The 23386-nt window shown below is 41.4% G+C and overlaps 1 protein-coding gene across 1 annotated transcript in view; it reads left to right on the forward strand.

Moving 5' to 3' along the window:
* alk (ALK receptor tyrosine kinase) overlaps positions 1–23386 on the forward strand; it is a 398068-nt gene that overhangs the window by 330431 nt on the left and 44251 nt on the right. Inside the window, exons 7-11 of the mRNA XM_072364756.1 lie at positions 231–365; positions 1013–1116; positions 5212–5384; positions 6814–6908; positions 15700–15819. Of these exons, the coding sequence (XP_072220857.1) occupies positions 231–365; positions 1013–1116; positions 5212–5384; positions 6814–6908; positions 15700–15819 (627 nt within the window). The remainder of the gene's footprint in view (positions 1–230; positions 366–1012; positions 1117–5211; positions 5385–6813; positions 6909–15699; positions 15820–23386) is intronic.

Genomic DNA, 23386 nt, shown 5'->3' on the forward strand with positions numbered 1-23386 from the left:
CACATCCTTCACTGCTCTGAGCCTCTCCGCCTTCCCCGTCACTCAACTCCCTCATCGCCAATCCCCATCCTAGCCCCGTCCTTTTTCTCCTTGGATGTTTGGCTCCCAGTGTTCATTCTGCTTTCTTCTTTCACCCCTCATGCTCAGCCTGTCCACTCATTATATACCTCCCTTTCCCTTAGTATCTTTTCCTCTCCTCCCCTGATATATTCTCTCCTATCTCTCTCCAGGCCACTTTCTCAATGGCAGCTACTGCTCTTTTGAAGAGGGTGAGTGCAACTGGCAGTCAATACCAGGCCGCAGTCTCTCTTGGAGAAGATTCACGTCACCAGCCAAGGGGACTAGACAGAGCTGCCCATCATCAGGTAGCTTTTATTAGCCTCATATATGTTACTGAGACTCCTGTTCAGATCAAGTGATGAGAAAACTCATTTGCAGGCTTTAAAAATCAACTTCAAAGGAGAAGATTTGACAGTAAAGCAGTATGGGGTATTTCAAGCTTATAAATAACATGAATTTGACCTTGAGCATTTGAGTCCATCTTCGTCAGAGATCAGTGCAACAATCAGGCTCCAACTGCGTGTAAAACCTCATAGGCTCCGACTCCTGCCTTCATTATGAGAGCAGCAACGCAAGCGTGTTAATGTTAAGGTTTACTGAGGCACGTTTCCTACTGGCTATTTACAGAAGTCTAAAGAATAGTATGAGGGAACGAGAAAACTGAGATTGTAATTTTATGCTACGTTTGTTAAACTTATTGGCTACTTTGTTTTAATCATAGCTGTGATGGTTATCAGTGTTAACTGCTCTGTTTGAGAGTTCCTTTGAAAACATTTTGATCGTTTGTGCATAAAAGTAAGAAAAACACGATGAAATATGCCAACTTAGGGTTAACGTTAGGCTTAAAGCCACAATTTACTGTAAGTTTACATGTGTTTATGTGAAGACTATGTGCTTGATTTGGAGTCTGTGCTCCCTGACACTGTTTTTCTTTATCTGTGCGTTTGTTAAGGTGCTACATTCACTGTGGAGGGAGGCCACTCTAAAGCTCAACGTGGCTCAGCATCACTGAGGAGTCCTCTCTTTCCTCCTCCTCTGAGAAACTCTCCTTGCACGGTGAGCCTCTCACCACTTAGCTGTTGCTGCGCTCGTTAAGCTTCTTCCATCTTAGCAGTTTACAGTAAATTTACCACCAGCTGCTGGCTAACTGGGATCTTTGGAACAATGTGTCCACAGTTCCACATTCCCAGGAAATGAGGCATTGATTTGACAGTTTCTCTTTTAGCTCAGTTAGCTAATGCTAAAACTTGGTCAGTTGGTTTAAAGGTTCCACATCCAATTGACTTTTCAATGTTCCTGTTGGATTTGTCATGAAAGTAGCCTAAAATGGTATGATTATGGTGACTTTCAAATCATATTTCCAAATCATTTGCAGCACATTCACAAAGGGAAATACCAGGAAGTGAGGAATATTATTATCAGTAGCTTAGTTTCATTAGAATGTAAGCTATATAATGTATATATCCATTAATATGCAGAAAATATATCCGTTTATTTGAGGTGGTTTCTGCTTGCTTTGATGAAGACGTGATGCACATTAGAGGGAATGGAAACATCTTTGCAAATCATGTCTGGCCAGAGAAAGCTTGAATAACATAACTCACCAGGTGTTTCCACATGACTGACTTGAGTCTCCCCAGAGATGATAGAATATCCAAGATATTACTTTCGAGATATTGTGTATGTATAATTAGACCTTGTAAATTTTAGGGTAAACTGCAGTGGGAATGCTGAAACTACCCATCCCCTCGTCTCTTGCGAACTCCTACAAGTTTAAACTGAATCTGTGATTTTAATAGAACAGAAACGTGAGAAAGCTGCTCTTTATCAAATGTTCACTCCGCCTGTGAGCTCTGAATGGCAGTCATGGCGAGGTTAACTACAGATACTATCTAACTCAGACCAGTATTTCAATATCTTCTATTGTCTCAAACCACTGCTGTTTAAGAGAAACTGAAACAGTGGTGTGACGTTTGTGTTCTGGGAAAAATGGACAATTCGATATGTAACTTTTAGCTTTCACTTTAAATTCTGCTCTTTTTGTAACTCTGTAAGATAACTAGTGGTGTTCTGGTCATTTGGAGGCTTCTAACTCAAAAAGTCTTAGTCTGTTGACCTTTCAGACAACAAATCTTCCTTTGTTTTGATGTATGAATTCTTCTTTTAATACATAGAAATTTCCTTTCATTTTTTGTTTTCTCCCACTCTGCTGGTGTTGCTTACACCGGAGCTCAAAGCTTCTCGTGCAGAATTCTTTGATTATTTTAGAAATGGTACTATAAGCTGTATGGACACTATACAGGTCTGAGAAACATGGCAACGATCACTGCACCACCAAGATGGTCATTTTGCCGTTTAAACTGCGTTTCTATGAGAAACAGCGTGAAATTAGAGTGTAATCATCACAATTCTGTTGTGAAATATAACAACCAAGTTTTAACAAAAGAAACAATATTTTTCACTCTCTTTTTAATCTAGTTTAAAACTGCAGTGTGTAACCTCTTTCGCCCTCTAGAGGATTTCTGCGTTATTACAACGATGCGGCCGGCACCTCAACGCGAGGTATGGCCCGGTGAAAACGGTGTCATAATGTTAACGTTCACTGACTTTTATAACTTTATGTAAGGACTTCAATTCAGATAAACAATCATTCTTACTTTAATGTTACATTCACACAGGCACACATGCACTCACAGCCAAGTCTACTGCCGGTTCACACAAAATACATAAGTTATTACACAACATACCATTTATCTTTTCTCTTTTCTTTCCTTTTTGCCGCCTCGAGATTGTTGTTGTAGACGCTGCTGTGTCTGTACGTCATATGACGTCGTCTCTGGCGATGCATTAAATGGCTGCCATAATAACTGGTGTTACTTTGAGTCTGCGCGCATTTTCCCCCATTCAGTGTCAAAATCGGGGACATTTTCGGTTTGACCGGGGACAGGTCACCCAAAACGGGGACTGTCCCCGGAAATCGGGATGTCTGGTCACCTTATCACTTACTTATCCAGCAGTATCAGGGCAACATCGGTTTTGGACCTCAGTCCAATCTTCTCCTTCAGGTCTCTCCATGGAAAAGCGACGCCGATGCAAATTCTGGTTAGTCTCCTCCCTTTGTCATTCTCTCTCTTCTTCAACAGTCCTTCTGCCAAACGAGAAGGCCTTTTCTTTTTAGTGCGATCCACTTTTGAAGCTCTTGGTCGCTTCTTTGGGTTCTCCGCCATGTTGCTTCTGGCAGCGCTCTCGTCCCCCTCCCTTCTCGCTGTCAGGTAAAACCGAGGAGAATACGTCATTTCCTGTGCGTCAGCGCGGGAATAACGCCCCACGACACCAAATACAAAAATAACAAATACTGAAAAATACAGCGAGGCGTTAGAGGAGTCGAACGGCTTAAATCAGCGTTGTATCATCTCCTCCTGTAGTGGCTTGGGTGAAACGGATATTTATCGACACGTAGAAGTTACGCACTGCAGCTTTAAAGGGAAAGTTCCGTTTTTCCTTCTTTTGTTGGAAATTTAAAGCCGTGTATATAGAAAGCTCCCGATAATAACAACGGGCAACTCTAAACTCACAGGGGAATAGTACAGGCGATTGGCATTGAAGTATTAGTGAAATGAAGGTGGTGAGTTTCGTCTGATTTAGAGGCTGCATTGGTCTTGGCCCGTTCACTCATGTGGATTTACGGCTCTCGAATGATCTAATTAACATCCAAACGACTCCGAGTGACACCAAAATATAATCAATGAGTAAATGAACATATGCACAGCTAGAAATGAGGTCCAGGTTTAAAAAAATAACCGGAACTTTCCCTTTAAATTGTACATTTTCTTAAAGACTCAACATTTGTTCAGGAACGTTTTTGAAAAGGTAATAAATTCCACTGTCAAGTTTGCCTGTTTTTCTCTCTTTGTTATTAAGTGAAGTTAGCTTGACCTACACTCACCAGAATTTTTTTCATTATCATTAATTATTTTGCTGGAAACTGTAACCTTTACCTTTTCCCCCCAAGAGTTTTCAGGTGAAAAAAAAACAAACCTTTGGATGTAGGTCCCTGGATAAAAAGTTGTTTTTTGTTCAGTTACGCTTTTCATAAGCCGGGTTTTGACATAGCTGAGCTCAATGACCTTTGACCACATGCATTTTTTCTTTGCACGTTTAACATGAAGTAGGATGCTGGAGGTGAGAGAGATGAAAGCAGGTGCAAAGGGTCATAAAACAAGATGAGAGGATGAAGGTTTAGTTGACTTATCCTGTAAGAAAGAAGGAAAGAAAAATGATATTTGTGCTTCTTGGGCACACATGTATCTGATATTTGTAGATGGCAGTGGAAGAAGTACCACACTGTTGCCCCAGAGCTCCATGGCAAGCGGCCAAAGATTAGCCATGATTCCAGATTGACTCACTAAATCCTTCTCTCTATATGGTCAAACGTGAATTTGTTCTGTTCAAGCTGAACCGTCTTGCTCAAATATATTGAGGATATTAGATTGGGGTATTAGCAGCAGACATTGTTCACTCTCATGTGCACTCTACAATGCCTTCAATCTGGGTGTTAAAATGTTCACCATGTGCTTCTGCAGTTGACGATAAAGAGCAGAGCTTTCTATTGATGGTCACAAAACAAGCACTCAGCCTTTAAGTGGTGAATTTAGTTACCAAGCTTTAGCTAACATCTGTTCCACTTAAACAGTGGAATAAGAAATATGCTCTCAGCTCTGAAAACGCTGGAGAGGGACATGGTCACATTTTCCTGTTAATCCTGTGAAAGCGGGTGTGTTGTTGAAGTTTTGGCTTGGTAAGACCCAACATATCCCTCCTGAAAACAGCATGGTGGGACTGAGTGTTGCTGGAGCATGCTTGGTGACCCAAATGATAAACTAATTGAATTCTATTAATACTGAGTAATTAGAACTGAACAGATGGCGGTAACTGATTAATCTCACTGCAGTTTTAGGTGCATCTCTCCCTTGACTGATAACACATTTGGCTGGTTTATTTAAATTCTGAAATACTCAAAGGAAGGTGATGCTGTCATGTTTTATAGGCCAACAAAAATGTCTCAGAAATCATCAACCGAACGTTGAGGGAAACCTGGACTGTACACTGAATTCTTATTTGCCAATTTGAAATCTCATCTTACTTCAACAGGTGCGGTTCTGGCTGTGTTCCGGAGGCTTACACAAGGGCTTGCTGTCTCTTTGGATAGTGGAAAACAGCACTGGCCCCGATGAGAAGCGCAGACTGTGGCATTCAGCCAGCGAGCCCAAATCTGACAGAGGCTGGAAGCCCATCACACTTCCCCTTTACGGGCTGGCAGACTGGTACGACTTCGCTGTTTCACCACATGACCAGCAGATGTGATTATATCAGGGCAATGTGTTCAGACCAATACAAATACTTAGGTGCTTCTGTCGCGAGGAAGTTTTAAGATATACAGTCATAGTGTTTATGTAAAATCACGTGTTTCTGGTCAGTACAAACTCAGCTGAACAATAGCACATGACATATTACATCATGAATTATTTCTAAGACAAAAACTAAGGGAACCTTTCTGCTTCTATAGGAATTAAAAAGGTAAGTAGCAGGCAGGTGATTAGGGTTAGAAAATGATCATTTCTAGGTCTAAAATACATTCTTTATGTTATGTAAGACGAGCATTATCACTTGTTGGTTTGGTTGCACATAAACGCAACAAATCAGAACTTAATGATGAGGTTGCTGCTGAAGGTGGTTCTACAAGCTGTTGAGTCGTGAGGTGGACTTCTGCGTTTTGCCTTATTTTTTGTTAAATGAACAGTGACACACGTGCCGTTATTCCTCTGAGGGTGTATTTACCTCAGTTTAAGACCTGGTGCAGTTTTGTAAGACCTCCAAACTGAAAGAGGGTTTACTTTCTTTTCCACATTCATTTAAGAGAGAAATGCTTCTTCATTAAAACATTTCCTCTCAACTCCACAAAATTAATTGATTCCATTGGGGCCAGAATAATGGACCCTCCATGTGTACAGCTGTATAAAATCCACCTTCCTCTCTTTCTGTTCCACTTGTCTGTGACCAAGTGAAGAGAAATCAATACACAAAACTCGCTCCACTCGACTTGCCTTTACAATTAGCTACAGCTCGGATTTCCCATCAATGAAGAGAGATATTAAAACAAAATTATATAAGGAAAGAAAAAAAGACAACCCAGAAAGGGCATTTCATCTTTGTTTGCCTGACAGGGGGTTTCTTTGCTGTTCAAGCTTGGATAATCCTGCTCCCCTGAGAGTGATTACATTTTGATTCCTGGGTTATGTAGTCGGCTCCGCTTGTGCTTTTAATTAGAATGTCATGTCTGTAACCACTTGGTGAACCTCGCAGACTTTGCACAATGACCTTTGTTGAGCTTAAATTGAATCTGCAGCCTGAAGTCCGGTACCAGCAGATGGTGTGTATACTGTAAATCTTGGCATATTACCATTAAACTAAAGCTACAAGTTAAATATTAATGAATGAATGCACACATTTCTCCACTGGAACGAAAGGACACTGCCTCACACAATTTACATCATCATTTAGCTGTTTTTCAAACCACATTCAAGTTACAGTTATTACATGAATATGGGCTTTCGCAGCTTAGATTTGAGAGTTTTAACATCATTACTTGGGGAAGGAATTGCAGCTCTTTAACACGTAAGACTCTCTTTCACAGGGCTGTTTTCTGTTCTTAGTGACCATTTTGACCATTAAAACAGTTCCGCCCTTCCTCAGGTTCTGGCTCCAGTTCAGCATGAACGATGGACCTGGCCCCGGTTCAGCCATCTCTCTTGATAACATCTCTTTCAGTATGGACTGCTTCTTGGCATGTGAGTACCATGAAAATGTTTCATCTTTCTTTCTTATAAGACCCTGGCTGGCTTGAAGGAGTTTTTTTTTTACAGATCGCTCGACTGATTGGTCACGACTTGAAGAATCTGTTCGGTTGAGTTTAAGCACATCCAGAATGATTCAGAGCAGTTGAATTGATTATCAGTGCAGATGTGGCGATCATGACGGGATCGAGTGATTTATTTATTCTATTCTCACTTGTGCTATGTTGAATTCACTTGAGCAGCTCATTACTTTGCAATTCATTCAAGACAATTCAAATAAATTTCCCAAATGCTAATTAGCTCTTGTAAGTCTGCAGCACTGTTAGGAGTGATTTTTGTTAAATCTGCTGCGGCTTTGACTTCATATAGACTGACAACTCTTTATGGAGATGCCATCTAATTCTATTCTTTTAAAACGCTTTCCCAGAGAGCATTTGATGTGGTGTGAAATGTCAGAAGTGTTGCCGGCTGATTGATAACGCTTTATATTCCAATGTTTTACCGCTGCCTCGTAAAGGTTAGGCTTCATGTCACCTCTACAGATATTTTTTTGGTTATAACTGAGATGGTTTATCGGTGTAAAAACAAGTGCGAGATGACAACCATGTGAGAGTGAGAATGAAAGGTTAGGAGTGCGGCGCCTCCCCCATCTCTGCCTATCTGAGAACCAGTTTGAACTGTGATGGGAATTGTAATAACTGAGTGTGTCTGAGTCTGAATATGGCTTCAACTTTGAGAACTGTGTTAGAATATTAGACCCGAAAAGCTGGGTGTGCGTGCCACCCTCCAACAGTCTTTTTTATTTTCATCCTGTGATTCGATGCTAATACGTTAATTATTACACTGGGACCCTATCGAGTGTTTAGCCGAGGGTGAACGGGGTGGGTTTTTTTTTTTTTTTTGCATTGTGCCAAAAACAATTCAATTAAAGATGCTATGATGGAAATTGTTTAGTTATCAGATATATTGAAGCACATTATCTGAATTCCAATTTTCATCAAAGTGATACAAATAATCTATTTTGTGTCACCTCCAGATGATGTTTGCGGTTAATGAGGGCAGATACAATCTCAACACAGTTAATCAGACAACTGTGATGGGAGAAATTGCTGTGGATGCTGCATCACAGGGGCTTATCGGGCCGACAATGCTTTATTTACAGATGACATTTCCCAAAGGAGATATTTGTCTGCAAAGTTGAGTTTTATGTCCTCTGAGTAGCATGACTTGTACGGTAGCCCTGAAGGAACATCAGGATGCAAAGTTCCTCTGTACCGGGTATCTGTTACCCACGGTCACATTTACCACCCATCAGGCCAAACAGTCAAAGGGAGATGCTGAAACTCTAGAAGACATAAACTCCAACAGTGATCACTGTGACGGATTAGCATGATGCATCTTTGAGCTATAGAACCGGCACAGCCCTGTGATGTGTTTTGGTGGGGAAACACTCCGGGAACACAGTATGCAGAGGATCAGCTGCCCATGGCCTCTTCCCTGCACATATCTGTGCTGTATTCTGAATGATGTATCTGTTCCCCTTCAGCTGTTGGACCTGGCTGTCAGTTTCTACATTATATTTTCATCCAGCATTGTTAGATTAGTTTATTAGGTTAGACGGTACAGGAAGTTCATTCTTCTCTCTTTGGTGTGTGACATCTTGTTTCCGCTCATGATGAGCTGCATTAACAGCAGCACCAGCTGCTTCCATAGATATTCCCAAACACCCGAGAGTGCGCGTGCTGCCTCGGTATGGCTGGTCCTCGACTTTAGTGAAGAGTCAGGAACTAAACTGAGTCAAAGCTGAAACGTGTCCAAGGTTAGTTTGACTCAGGCAGGTCAAGTCTGTTTTTCTTTTTCAGTTATTCCTGTCATTTCCACCTGGTCCTCAGTGCTTCCACAGTGAAGATTAAAAGCTTTTATTTGTAGGGGGCCTCATTTATTATCTGACCCAAGATTAATTTGATCCGAAGTATGAGTTTAAAGGAAAAAACAATTGATAATTTGATGTTGAAATAGGCTCATCTCAAAGCAAGGTTTAAACTTGACAAACTTTTCATGAGCTTTGTGAATCAGTTGCTAGACATTTGGTCATCGTTTAGTGTTTTTATGCAAAAGAAACTTGATTTATCCGGTCGTCTCGAGCGCTTACTAACAACTGTGGCCACAATTACAACATAGTTTAATTTCCTTTTATGGTGATCTGCTATCCTTCTCATGGTGTTGCAACCGCAGTTACACAGGTAGCTAAACTCCATCCACAACAACACAGAGAACCAGGATGTAGTCCTCTAGATCCAGTTGTTCATGCAGAATCAAGGTGCATGCAGATGTGAAAACAGGGTCAGAATACAGAATAATTACTGTGATGTTTAATGCACATGAAACTAACCACATTAGTGCTAATGTGGTTAGTTTCATGCTAAATGTTATGTAAAGACAGTCAGCAAATGTCACAAAAAACACCAATTAAACAGTCACGTGCAGTAAATGCAGTACTGAGATGTGGCCTTTTGCTGCATGTCATCCCTCCCCCTTCTGCCCACTTTCCTGCCCCCTCTCCAAAGAAAATAAACCATAAAGTTTCTTTTTTTTCTCTCATGATTGTTCTCTACAAAAACTAATGTTTTTAATTGGACTCTAGAGAAATGCTTTGAAGCCAACTAGTGGCCATTAGAGGTACTGCACCGTAAGACACTTCCTCATTGGCTTTATATCTCAGGGTTTACTGTCATCATTTACATACAGTGTACGCTAAACCCTTTTATGTCAAGGCTTTGTCATCCATTTAAGTAAATTTGAAGTTTATAAACCATTTATTTTTGTAATGGTGGGTTCCAGTATAGTGCTGCATTTAATGACAAATGGGAAAATAGAATTCTTAATGTTTGACTTTTGATGAATAACAAGTCAGATTTCCTGTTTGGCATATAAAACATTAAACAAAGTGCTGGTAGAATAATATTAGCTAAGAGTTCCATTTCCAAGCTGCAGAGAATGTAGCGTGATTTGAACTTAAAGGTGGGTGTAGATATTTATGACGAGGCTGGATATTTTCAGACCCAGGTCAGTGCTCCAACTAGAGAAAAGGTGGGCATTTTTTTGCATTATCTTTTCCATTAAGGATTTTTTTGTTTGTTTTTTTAACAAATGTATTTCCTGTCAAGGCCGCAGGACACAGATGCAGGGTCGAGTTCAATGGAAGAATGTTTATTTTTACACAACAGGTTGAGGATGAAATGAAAGGGCTGTTAAACTCCTGAGCACTCTCCTCAATAACTATGGTTTGAGGAGAGTGCAGCTATGAAAATGACCAAACCCTCTCCACTCAAGGAGGGAAACAAAGTGCTATTAAAGACAACAAAACAAACTCATGCAAGAGGCTCATGATCGGAGGCAACACACTGGCACAAGACAAGGGAGACGCAGGCTATTTGAGCACACGAGGAACCATGGGGAACAGGTGGAAACACTTTGGAATCAGGGAAGACAATCAGACGCTTGACACAGGAGGAAGGGCAAGATACCTGAAACGAGAGGGAAGTTAATATTTCAAAATAAAACAGGAATGGACGAGACAAGGCATGAATCAAAGGATAAACGGTGACATTTCCTTGTCAAGCACAGCTTTAAACATCAGTTTAGGTCCTTAAACAAAAGCAGTATTTGTAAGTTAAGGGAATCTGCATAAAGACCAACCATGTGCAGCTGCATGAAGTGTCAGTTGTGTGGATACTTTGATCTGTTGCAGACTCTAGATGTTCTGAGGTTACAACACCCACACCCCTCCTCCCCTGTGGCTGGCCTCTGGAGGGCTGCAGGTAGCTTACAACACATTGCTAATGAGCAGCGACAGCTACACTGGCTGTTGCCCTGCCCTCTGAATCAGGCTGCTCTGTGCTGGACCTGAACGAGTTCTTGCTTCAGCAGCATACCAATGCTGTGTTTGGTCAGTGTGTTGCACCACTCTGCAGCAGCATGTTGCCATGCTCAGAATAACGATGCAGTCAGCTTTATTAGCAACTTTGTCTGAGAGATAAAAAGTTTCTGAACTTTTTGTGCACACCTAAGACATGTTATGGTCTTGATTACAGATTGCAGTGTGGAGTACTTTTCTTAGCCAAAAAATCATGGTGGTCACTTGTGCTATATGTGATCCATCAAATCAGCACATAAACTCAATCTGTATCAAAGCTCCCGAGCAGCAGAGCCTCAGACAATCATATTTATCCGAGGATTACAGGGCTATGGAATGAGCTATTGACTTTCTTGCTGGCAGATTTTAGGAAAGCAGTGCAGAGCTTTTTCAAAGCTTTGAAGAGAAAATTACAAGATTTCTTTGACCCAAGACATTTCAGCAGAGACCCCCAGAACGACCAGTCGGGTGCAGAAGCTGCATATTTAAAGCCAAACTGAAGGTTCTTGATCCAACAGCCTTTAATGATAAATGTTACCCAGGGGAACAGGTGAAGTTTCAGCTCATACACATATTAAGGTCAAGTCATTTTCTGTAATTCGAAGCGAATAGGTTTCCTCTGACTTTCTAAAGCACTCAGCTGTTGAGGGAGCCCCCTGCCATATTGTCACAAATGGTGAGATTTCAGCCTGAAGTGACAGGCGGGCCAGGATGTAGGAGTGGGACTGTTGTTGTGCTAACGGGACTACAGAGATTAAGATAAAAACTCTTTTTTCTGTCCCCTGATATTTCCGTAATGATGGTGGGGAAAGTGTGCCTGATTTGTTCTCACTGAGGCAGCAAATGACACATTTTGGGCAACTCATCAGCTAGTCACAATTAGGAACCTGCAGTTGGATTCTTACTTGATATTTAGCTCATGTAAAGCTTTCCCAGCATCTTAAAAAGAAAAGGAACCTGCTCATCAACTGCTCTGTGATACTACATGAAGCTGTTAATATTTACCCCAGGAGTATCTGTGGCTTTAGAAATTGAAGACAGCAGAAGAAGGAAAACCTCATAAACCTTTGAAATCAGTCTTTGCTGCTGTTTTGCCATCCAGGGCAGCTCTATGGGGAATATCACACAGATGCAGTGCAAGAATCTGCATGTTGTTATGCTGCTGTGTTAGACAACTGGAAAGCTCTTCTTGCCTTTCTGTATGAAATGCAAATACACCCCTGAAACCATGAAATCATCCTCTCAGTGGGCTACTCCATATTCAGAAGAGAAATAAGTCTTAATATTTAGGTCATATGAATATAGAACATTGTTTACAGTTTATTGTTTGCACACTTCACATATCTACACTGAACACATTGGCCTTTGGCTACTGATAGATTGAAGCATTGTGACAATTTGAAACTGGATGAAACACGCTGGCTGAATCGTTCTCAGGCGGGCAAGTAGTTTTGTAACACGCAGTCATTTACAAAGGTTTTGAGCTGCCACTAAAGTCATTGTGTTTTGCTTCCAAGCAGCCAGACAAGTGGTCCTAAGCAATAGTACTCCAGGCTTTGTGAAAGTTTTCAAAGCTTTTTCAATCATTTTCAGACCAGTCCTTGTAGCTGTCCATGGTTTTTTTTGTTTATTAAGCCACTTAACTCTGACCTATGACTCAGTTAGACATTAAAAAAGGCTCCTAACTCAAGGGATGAACCTGCGTTGTGTCTAAACATAACAGACAACTTAGCAAAGAAGCCATTTAAATTGTATCTTCATGTACTTTGTTACGAGCAGCCTGTCACAGAGACACATCATTTCTTTAGTTGCATCTATGAAAAACAGCAAAGAAAACACAGTTTGACAGACAGAAAATAGGATTTCTGCAGCAACAAGGTGATTCCCAAAGAGCTGTTAGCTGAAAACTTGGCATATCTCAGCATGGTGTGCAGTGTGTCCTTAAAACATTTGAGGAAACTGGACAAGTGGAGGACAAAAGAAGAAGTGTCAGGCCTAAAAAACTATCTCCAGCAGATGAACAGGATCTGAAAGTGATGTCCTTAAGAAAGAGGAAAAAATCCAGCAAAGACCTGACAGGACCTGAGAGATGCATCTGGACCTTCAGCTGATCCATCTACTGTTGGCCCAAGCCTCATCAGAAATGGTCTCCATGGAAGGGTGGCTGTCAAGAAGCCATTCTTAAGGAAGGGAAACAGGGAGAAAAGGCTGAGGGATGCCAAATGACACAAGAAGTGGACTGAAAATCAGTGGCAACAGGTCTTATGGAGGGATGAATCCTCCCCAGAGCCTGGACCTCAACATTATTGAAGCAGTGTGGGATCATCTGACAGAGAACGGAACAAAAGGCAGCCGACATCCAAAGAAGAGCTTTGGGATGTCCTTCAAGAAGCCTGGAGAACTATTCCTGAAGACTACTTAAAGAAATGACAGAAAGCTTGTCTCAGAGGGTTCAGGCTGTGTTGGAGAATAAAGGAGCTCAGACCAGATATTCACTTTAAAGCTGCTTAGAACAGTTCAAACTCTGTTTCTGCCTCATATTCTGTATTTATATTCATGTTTGCACGTTTCAGATCATTTCTGCACCCATGAACTGTTTTCCTTTCTATGAGGGGTGGCTCAACACCTTTTTTACAGCACAGTACTGTATGCTGTTTCCACCTTAATTATTTAAGTTTCAAACCAGAATCAAGAGTAGCAGAGTAAAAGTTAAAAGTCTGTTTAGTGTCATACAGCTGTATGATGCTGATCAATTCCATTAACCTGAGCAAACATTTTCAAACATTTCTCCAAATAATACGAGCTCGGACAAAGTCAAGTTCTTTTAAAGCGGCTCATGCAGCAGCAGAATCTCTGAGAGCTTTATTCAACAGAACAAAACATCAAAGAATTGATATGCTAGACAGAGCTGTTCCACTGAAATGGCCTCTCCTTGGAAACGGAGCATCACAGAACCGTTTACAGCAACTAAACTGAACAGTGGTGCCAGCAGCAATAAGAGAGTGAAGCCTTTGTTGGATGAGAATGAACAAAGGTCAAATCTTACGAGCGCACGCCGAGCATTTTACGGTTCAAAAGACATGGAAACTGCTGTGGCAACAAGGGAAAATATTTATTGTTTCAAAAACTATGTAAAGGTGTTGATTAAATGCTCACATTCAGACCATATTTCTCAAATGTTAAAAAAAAAAAAATCAAACTCTAGATTTTCTCTCTCATTAACCATCTGTGTGAAAAAAGGCAACAACATCACCATGTTACTTTGTTCATTCAGGCGAAAATAAGTGTTGTTCGGCCTTTAGCTTATCAGGGGGTTGGCTGTGATGCTTTTACTTCAGAGAAACAATCCAGAAGATAAGTTTGCAACAGGGGGTCGCACACTCCAGGATGTTTCACCAGACTTAGCCCCCGCTCTGACAGGGATAGGCTGGTGTTCCTGCCTCCATTTAGCCACACTCTTCCTCAGATCTGGAACATTTGTCTGCGACCTCATGACCTCATGCAATGAAAGGGGGCACCTCAGGTCAGCAGCAAACAATACACAAACAACAACACAAAGTCATCTATATATGTGAAGTAGATCTCATGAAAGGAACACGAGTCTAAACAGGAACGACTTGAATCTTATCACCGCAGTCATTGCAACCTAACTGGGGGCAGAATTATCAATCACAGCATTTACAACCAGACATATCTGCTTCTAAATTTGCTAAAATTAATTTAGTGAAAGCAACTTGATCGTGAGACACGTGGGCTTTTCTCATTGGAGCTGCTTGGGGGTGCCAGGCAGGTGATGTTCAGTGGCTGGGTACCCACTCCTGTTGTAGTTTAACATCTCTGGGTAAGACATGTAGGCTTATAAAATCAGATTTCACGCTATCACAGCCGTAAAGCGAGCATGACAGGTCTGCTTTCCTCACAAGAACAAAGCACAACAAGTAGCGTCTCTTCCTGGCTTCTATCATCTCCTTCATATCTAATTTAGATATGAAGGAGATGAGAGTCACAGCATCAACAGGTGATGTTGCTCATATGTCTTGCAACATAACATAAGTTTATGTAAATTAATGTCAGCTGGTTGGAAAATGGACAAAAAGAGACTTTCAGGCTGCTTATCGGTCTTTTTTTTACCTGACATCCATGTTCAAGTCCTCGCTGGTTCTCACAAGGTAAGGTTTTGTGTATATTGTCCTGCAGGATGTTGTAAAACTGCAGTTTGACATTGGTTTTATGATTCCACTCAACTATACACCAGAGCATGTTCTGTTTTTCTGTTCCTTTGGCAGGGTTGCACTAATTATCCCTGCAACCTCTGCAATGTCTGACCAGATGTTGATGCTTCTTTTATTCCACAGATTATACAAACCTTCCAAAAAGAAAGTGTTTGATCTATGCAGTGACTCAGCCTAGCAGCTACTGTTTCTCTACCTATACTAAAAAAAGAACGGGGGGGGATGTTGTTGGTTCCAATCGGGCAGCATTGGATTTGGGGTTATAACTTGAGGCAGAGGAGATCAAGGTGCCAACAAGCTTATAATCTCAGTTCTGGGAAACGGTGACACTGCAGGCTTGATTGATTACTGCAAAACTCCCAAAATGAATATGCTTACCCGTCTACTTCAAGATAGACACGGGGAGAGATGGAGTGCAGCTGCATGTAATGCATTCCACTCCTCTTGTATGGCCAGTGGTGGTACAAATGAAAGCATGACCCCTGCTGGTGGCTCCACATTTTCTGTGCCAGTGAGGGGTCTGCTGCAGCCTCTGTACTTTTTCCACTTTCTCAGCATAACAGCAATATTTCATTGCTGAACATACAGAAAAGAAAGCACACTGTCTTTTCAATAATTGCTTTGTATTTCATTTCAGCAAATGGCGAGTTTCCACCAGTGGCTGGCAGCACAACCAGGCTGCCATTAAGACCAACTATCAAGACTCCACCCCCATCCATTATGAACCCTTCGCTGAGCTTCCCCACCACAGATTACTGTAAGTGTGAGCTTGTTTGCCCTTAGGTCCGCTGGTGTTTTCTGTGTCTCCTTCTGTGTCATTGTCTGTGTTGCTCTTCCTTTTGCTAACGCATCAAACTCAAATGCACATGCTTGTATGTGTTAATGAACCACAGTCACTCACCGCATGCTGAGCATGGCATCTGGCCTGCAAAGTAAGTGTGCCCCCTACTGGTGTGCACCAAGTCCACAGCTGAGTGAGGGTTGGAGAGCTCTCCTTTGGCATTAAATGGAGCAGAACGGGCAGTTTTGAAGTGTAAAATCCTCCAATTTGTCTCCTGAGAATGTCAATGGAGCCAGTTACTCTGACTTGACATTTTCCACCCTGTAGTCTCTCTTTCCTCTGCTGAAAAAGGGTAAAGACAAGTCCAAATTCTAGATGTTAAGTCATAAGTTAGAGTTGCTTTCATATCAAACCTTCTCTGGAGCAGTTCATCAGCAGAAAGCTTCAGAGGCAGCGGGGTACATGTTGGACTTGTTGAAACTTCTCTGCTGAAAGGTGTCAAACACAGTCCCTTTCAGTTCAACTGAAGTCTACATTTCTTCATACGGTGTGTAGAAATGCCTGTAACTGACTGTTTCCACATCTAAACACAAGCATCCCCACACTTCAGCATTGCAGTTGCATTTGTCTGCATCTTGTTTTTTCTCCCACGTGGCATAAATGCTTTGATTCATTTGTTGTTTAAGCCAGCCCATCAATTTTGGATATTATAGAGACTGGCCCTGCATTTGGAAATGGTCACAGTGGGCTTAAACACACCAACCAACCTCGATGACAAAGACCAGCGGATGAAGTGCTTAAAATCTCTGCATTACACAGCCAACACGCCTGTGTGCTGAGCTACGAAACAGGAAAAACTAGATGCAGGCGTCAATATTTCTGACACTGACGAAGCAAAATCAGGTTGCTGGACTGTTTGATAAATAACTGACAATAAAACAATTAAATATACCATTTGCATAACTACCCAGACCTTCATTTTGTACTTGGATGAAGCACCTTTAGCAGCAATGGCAGCCTCAGGTCTTTTTAGGAATGATCCAATAAACTTGGACAGCTTTTCTTTTGGAGGTTTGTCCCATACCTGCTGGCAGAAGCCTTCAAGCTTAACCAGTTTGGGAGTGTCAGTGCACCAATTTGCAGAATTTCCCTTTAGAAATGCCCTGCTGGGTTCATGTCCAGGACACTCCTGTGTTTTCTGTTTTATCTAAATGAGATTCTGAGCATGCTGAAAAGCTTTTAATCTGACTCATCTCCCAGCCCGTTGCAGAAAAACATCCCCACAGAATGATGCTGCCATCACCGTGTTTGACTGACTCAGGTAGACTCCAGTAAAGTTAATAGCATATAAAAGCACCACAATGACCACAGATATAACTTTAAGGACTGGCTTGCAAGAGATTTCTGGTTCCACACTGATCTTGCGCAATGTTTTCAACAGTCCCGGTCTTTTCTGCTTCCCCCCATCTTTTGATTCATTATTTTTCTCCTGCGTTATGGCTAAGGTAATGGCTAGAATAAATAAACATGGCTAGGTCTACATCAGGGATGTCTGCCGGTTTTAGATGTTTCCCTGCTTCAGCACACCTGATTCAGATGAAATGGATTATTAAGTTATACTAATGGTGCATTGATCTGAATCAGGTGTGCTGAAGCAGGGAAACATCTAAAACCTGCAGGACAGCGGCCCTCCAGGACCGGATTTGGACATCCCTGGTCTACATGTTACAAAAAGAACTTTACATGGCTACTGCTTACATATTTTTATCTTCATTTGATACAGTTCCCATCATGTAATGTGGACTCAACTCTGCAGAAAACAAGAACCCAGAAATAAGTTACCATTTCACAGATTCGATCCATGGATCATGGTATTAGCATGCATTAGACAACTGGACAAATACCCCTTTTTCTAGTGAGACCGGGCACAATTTATGTAGCATCATCATGCTTGCTTATCTTAAAAAAGGATCTGAATGCTTATAACAATGGTATATTTCACTGTTTTATTAACAAAACACATTTTTGTGTGTGTGCGTGCGGTGGTTTATAGTTCCTAAGTTGGACTGATGAATGAACACAACATGTAACATCAGCCCAAACAGGAAATCTCAAATTTGCGTTTGCAACCTAATTAGCTGATTTGTGCTCTTTTTTTAGCATGTGTATTTGATTTAGTGCCTTTGGTGTGGGTCATCTTCAGTCTTGAACACTGAGTTGATTGTTTAAGGGACAGCTTCAGATCAGACACCACTGCTGGCCAGCTAACAGGGTTTTATAATGTTACAGAGTAATGAAATGAGCTGGAGCCAAAGGAATGAGTTGGACTACAAAAACAGCTACTGAACAGCTAATGAATCTATTTATATGCTAAGCAAGAAACATGACATTTGTATACAGCGTTATATAAAAAAGTATGCTGTAAGATGTCTGCTGCAGGCGCCGCTTCTGTAATGTGCTTACACAGGCGATACTTTGTATGGTTACAATAAAAGCAGGAGACTTAAGCCTCCTCAGAGAAAGGGTTTGAGATCACGCTGCTCACAGCTTGTGATTATCATAGATATTAACCCAGGGGAGAGAAGTTGAACTTGGAGTTATACGCTGTCCATTTCAGCGGCAGCCTTGAGCGGTTAGCATTCGACAGACATCTCCTTTCTCCCCGATGCGTTGACGTCTGTAGGGCAGGACGGCTCACCTGATGAGGGTTTTAGCTCAGCAGACCCGTCACTCCAACAAGACTCTCCTTTTCCCCGGACACACTCAGTGATTAACCCCACCCAACGTCCACGTATCACGTCTCCCCTTCATCTCTTCCTTCACCCTGCTATCTGGGACAAGGACTTTTAGTTCCCTTTCTACATTTGCCTCCCATCTTCGTCATGTAAAAGCTGTTATTGACTCTCTGTTAGCTCACATTACTGCCTGCTGACGCTGCCACCCCATCTCTGTGGGCGCTCACTCTGATCTCTGTCTGTTGTCCCAGCCTTCCCACTCCTTTTCCTCCCTTCACCCTGGCTTCACCTTCATTCTATTCTATCTTCTGTCACTCTCCCATTCCCGAGGCAGCAGACAAATATACTGCAGTTATATTAAATATATTTGTTCTTTTACTTTATAATAGATTGTGCTGTTTCAAAGGCTTAATCTGACGGTTTAAACTGATCGTAGCTGCCTTAAAGATGATCCAAAATGAAACAGCATTGATTAATTTTCTGATATCTATCTGAGCCCAGAGAGTCTGATCTCTAGGATTATTCATTCTATCTCTAAGGTTGAGGCCATAGATGTCGGAACGCCAGACAGAGCTTAATGAGCTTCCCCACCTCTGACAGCTTGGAGCGGGTTTGGGGCTGCAAGGTTTGCAGGATGGACACGACATCCTGGATGGTGTTAACTTCTCGTCCCCTACACACATCCCTCAGTATGTCCAGCTCAAGGCTTAGCTGCTCGCGTGGAAAGGGGGTCACTTCCGGGGAACCCACATCCACTCGTTTCCCCTGAGAACTGCCTGCTCTCGCCCTGGACTACTGTAGTCAGGCGGGCTGCATATCACATCAGAAGCATAGATCTATGCATTAACTATATGAAAGAGATAAATGTGAGTCAGACACATTTAGTTTAAATTCAGATTCTTTATTTTTTTAAAGCGTAATGCAGTGGGTAGACAGGCTGTACCACAGCTCGTCACCATGGCTGAGGGTTAAAACGTTGATAGACTTCTTAACGGACAGCTCAGCCTTATAGCTCAGGTCTCTCCTCACAGCAACACACCATTACAGCATCCACGATGCACCTGTCCATGTCCCATTTCATTCTACTCCCACGTTTGGAAAAGATCCCAAGATACTTCAGTACCTTTTGCTTATGGCAGCAACTCACTCCCAACATGGAGTGGAAAATCCATCAGTTTGTTCAGTAAAAACTGAAAATAGGCTCTTGCTTATTATTTACATTCACAGAGAAATGTCTACCTCCTTATTGAGAGGTTTCAACGGTCTCCTTTCTCTTTAAAATAGATCATTTATGTTTAAAAGTTGAGTTTTTTGTTGTAAATATAGAATAAGATTAAGAAAATGCGTATTTATGTAGTTCCCTAGTTGATTACTTACATGAGGACATTTATCTTTTTAATTACAAGCTATCTGAAACCTTAATTTAATTTAATAGTTTAATTCCACATCTGATGCCTGTTGACAGTTAAAGGAGTTTTACTGCAACTTTCACACTTTTCATGCAGAGGGCAGACAGCTTCAGCCTTTCCTTTGGGGTTAATGAAGTTTCTTACCTTTGCTTAGTTGGATTTGAGGTTGAAGTTTTCTTCTGAGCTCTCTGAATTTTCCATTTCCCAGTTTGCAAAGGGCTGACTTTAATGTGGGGACGGTGACCACAGAGCCCAGTTTAAAGAAGACATCAGACATGAGTTTGTGTTATAGTTAATGGGTTATTATGTTATTATGTGTGGATTTGTCTGGGTTTACGTCAGTTCACAGTATATTTAGTATTTTTGCCTTATTTCCATGTTATCTGTCAGCTTTATCCATGTTTAACCTGAAACAGTTTTTTATTCTACACCTTGGTTAGCTTCACATCCTCTCTGGTGCTTTCTCTTTAGTTTCCCTCTTTGTCCTTGTTTTACACGTCTTTACTGCCCGATTGCCATGCAGCTGTGTTTAGTTACACGTTGCCTTCCTCAGTATATATACCGACAGGTTATTCTGCCCCTTTGCCAGAGCACTGTCTCGCCACCTGTTTGTTTCTGAGCCCCGTTTTACCTCAGTTAATTTGGTTGTTTCTGAGCCCTGTTTTACCTCAGTTAATTTGGTTGTTTCTGAGCCCTGTTTTACCTCAGTTAATTTGGTTGTTTCTGAGCCCTGTTTTACCTCAGTTAATTTGGTTGTTTCTGAGCCCCGTTTTACCTCAGTTAATTTGGTTGTTTCTGAGCCCAGTTTTACCTCAGTTAATTTGGTTGTTTCTGAGCCCAGTTTTACCTCAGTTAATGTGGTTGTTTCTGAGCCCTGTTTTACCTCAGTTAATTTGGTTGTTTCTGAGCCCTGTTTTACCTCAGTTAATTTGGTTGTTTCTGAGCCCTGTTTTACCTCAGTTAATTTGGTTGTTTCTGAGCCCTGTTTTACCTCAGTTAATTTGGTTGTTTCTGAGCCCTGTTTTACCTCAGTTAATTTGGTTGTTTCTGAGCCCTGTTTTACCTCAGTTAATTTGGTTGTTTCTGAGCCCTGTTTTACCTCAGTTAATTTGGTTGTTTCTGAGCCCTGTTTTACCTCAGTTAATTTGGTTGTTTCTGAGCCCTGTTTTACCTCAGTTAATTTGGTTGTTTCTGAGCCCTGTTTTACCTCAGTTAATTTGGTTGTTTCTGAGCCCAGTTTTACCTCAGTTAATTTGGTTGTTTCCGAGCCCTGTTTTACCTCAGTTAATTTGGTTGTTTCTGAGCCCTGTTTTACCTCAGTTAATTTGGTTGTTTCTGAGCCCTGTTTTACCTCAGTTAATTTGGTTGTTTCTGAGCCCCGTTTTACCTCAGTTAATTTGGTTGTTTCTGAGCCCAGTTTTACCTCAGTTAATTTGGTTGTTTCTGAGCCCTGTTTTACCTCAGTTAATTTGGTTGTTTCTGAGCCCTGTTTTACCTCAGTTAATTTGGTTGTTTCTGAGCCCCGTTTTACCTCAGTTAATTTGGTTGTTTCTGAGCCCAGTTTTACCTCAGTTAATTTGGTTGTTTCTGAGCCCTGTTTTACCTCAGTTAATTTGGTTGTTTCTGAGCCCTGTTTTACCTCAGTTAATTTGGTTGTTTCTGAGCCCCGTTTTACCTCAGTTAATTTGGTTGTTTCTGAGCCCAGTTTTACCTCAGTTAATTTGGTTGTTTTCTGAGCCCAGTTTTACCTCAGTTAATTTGGTTGTTTCTGAGCCCCGTTTTACCTCAGTTAATTTGGTTGTTTCTGAGCCCCGTTTTACCTCAGTTAATGTGGTTGTTTCTGAGCCCCGTTTTACCTCAGTTAATTTGGTTGTTTCTGAGCCCCGTTTTACCTCAGTTAATTTGGTTGTTTCTGAGCCCAGTTTTACCTCAGTTAATTTGGTTGTTTCTGAGCCCTGTTTTACCTCAGTTAATTTGGTTGTTTCTGAGTCCTGTTTTACCTCAGTTAATTTGGTTGTTTCTGAGTCCTGTTTTACCTCAGTTAATTTGGTTGTTTCTGAGCCCTGTTTTACCTCAGTTAATTTGGTTGTTTCTGAGCCCAGTTTTACCTCAGTTAATGTGGTTGTTTCTGAGCCCAGTTTTACCTCAGTTAATTTGGTTGTTTCTGAGCCCTGTTTTACCTCAGTTAATTTGGTTGTTTCTGAGCCCTGTTTTACCTCAGTTAATTTGGTTGTTTCTGAGCCCAGTTTTACCTCAGTTAATTTGGTTGTTTCTGAGCCCTGTTTTACCTCAGTTAATTTGGTTGTTTCTGAGCCCCGTTTTACCTCAGTTAATTTGGTTGTTTCTGAGCCCTGTTTTACCTCAGTTAATTTGGTTGTTTCTGAGCCCTGTTTTACCTCAGTTAATGTGGTTGTTTCTGAGCCCTGTTTTACCTCAGTTAATTTGGTTGTTTCTGAGCCCCGTTTTACCTCAGTTAATTTGGTTGTTTCTGAGCCCCGTTTTACCTCAGTTAATTTGGTTGTTTCTGAGCCCAGTTTTACCTCAGTTAATGTGGTTGTTTCTGAGCCCTGTTTTACCTCAGTTAATTTGGTTGTTTCTGAGCCCTGTTTTACCTCAGTTAATTTGGTTGTTTCTGAGCCCTGTTTTACCTCAGTTAATGTGGTTGTTTCTGAGCCCTGTTTTACCTCAGTTAATGTGGTTGTTTCTGAGCCCTGTTTTACCTCAGTTAATTTGGTTGTTTCTGTGCCCTGTTTTACCTCAGTTAATTTGGTTGTTTCTGAGCCCTGTTTTACCTCAGTTAATTTGGTTGTTTCTGAGCCCTGTTTTACCTCAGTTAATTTGGTTGTTTCTGAGCCCTGTTTTACCTCAGTTAATTTGGTTGTTTCTGAGCCCTGTTTTACCTCAGTTAATTTGGTTGTTTCTGAGCCCTGTTTTACCTCAGTTAATTTGGTTGTTTCTGAGCCCCGTTTTACCTCAGTTAATTTGGTTGTTTCTGAGCCCTGTTTTACCTCAGTTAATTTGGTTGTTTCTGAGCCCTGTTTTACCTCAGTTAATTTGGTTGTTTCTGAGCCCTGTTTTACCTCAGTTAATTTGGTTGTTTCTGAGCCCTGTTTTACCTCAGTTAATTTGGTTGTTTCTGAGCCCCGTTTTACCTCAGTTAATTTGGTTGTTTCTGAGCCCTGTTTTACCTCAGTTAATTTGGTTGTTTCTGAGCCCTGTTTTACCTCAGTTAATTTGGTTGTTTCTGAGCCCCGTTTTACCTCAGTTAATTTGGTTGTTTCTGAGCCCCGTTTTACCTCAGTTAATTTGGTTGTTTCTGAGCCCTGTTTTACCTCAGTTAATTTGGTTGTTTCTGAGCCCTGTTTTACCTCAGTTAATTTGGTTGTTTCTGAGCCCTGT

The sequence above is a fragment of the Leuresthes tenuis genome, unplaced genomic scaffold (genome assembly GCF_036924035.1).
Source record: "Leuresthes tenuis unplaced genomic scaffold, fLeuTen1.0.hap1 SCAF_15, whole genome shotgun sequence".
Lineage (NCBI taxonomy): Eukaryota > Metazoa > Chordata > Actinopteri > Atheriniformes > Atherinopsidae > Leuresthes > Leuresthes tenuis.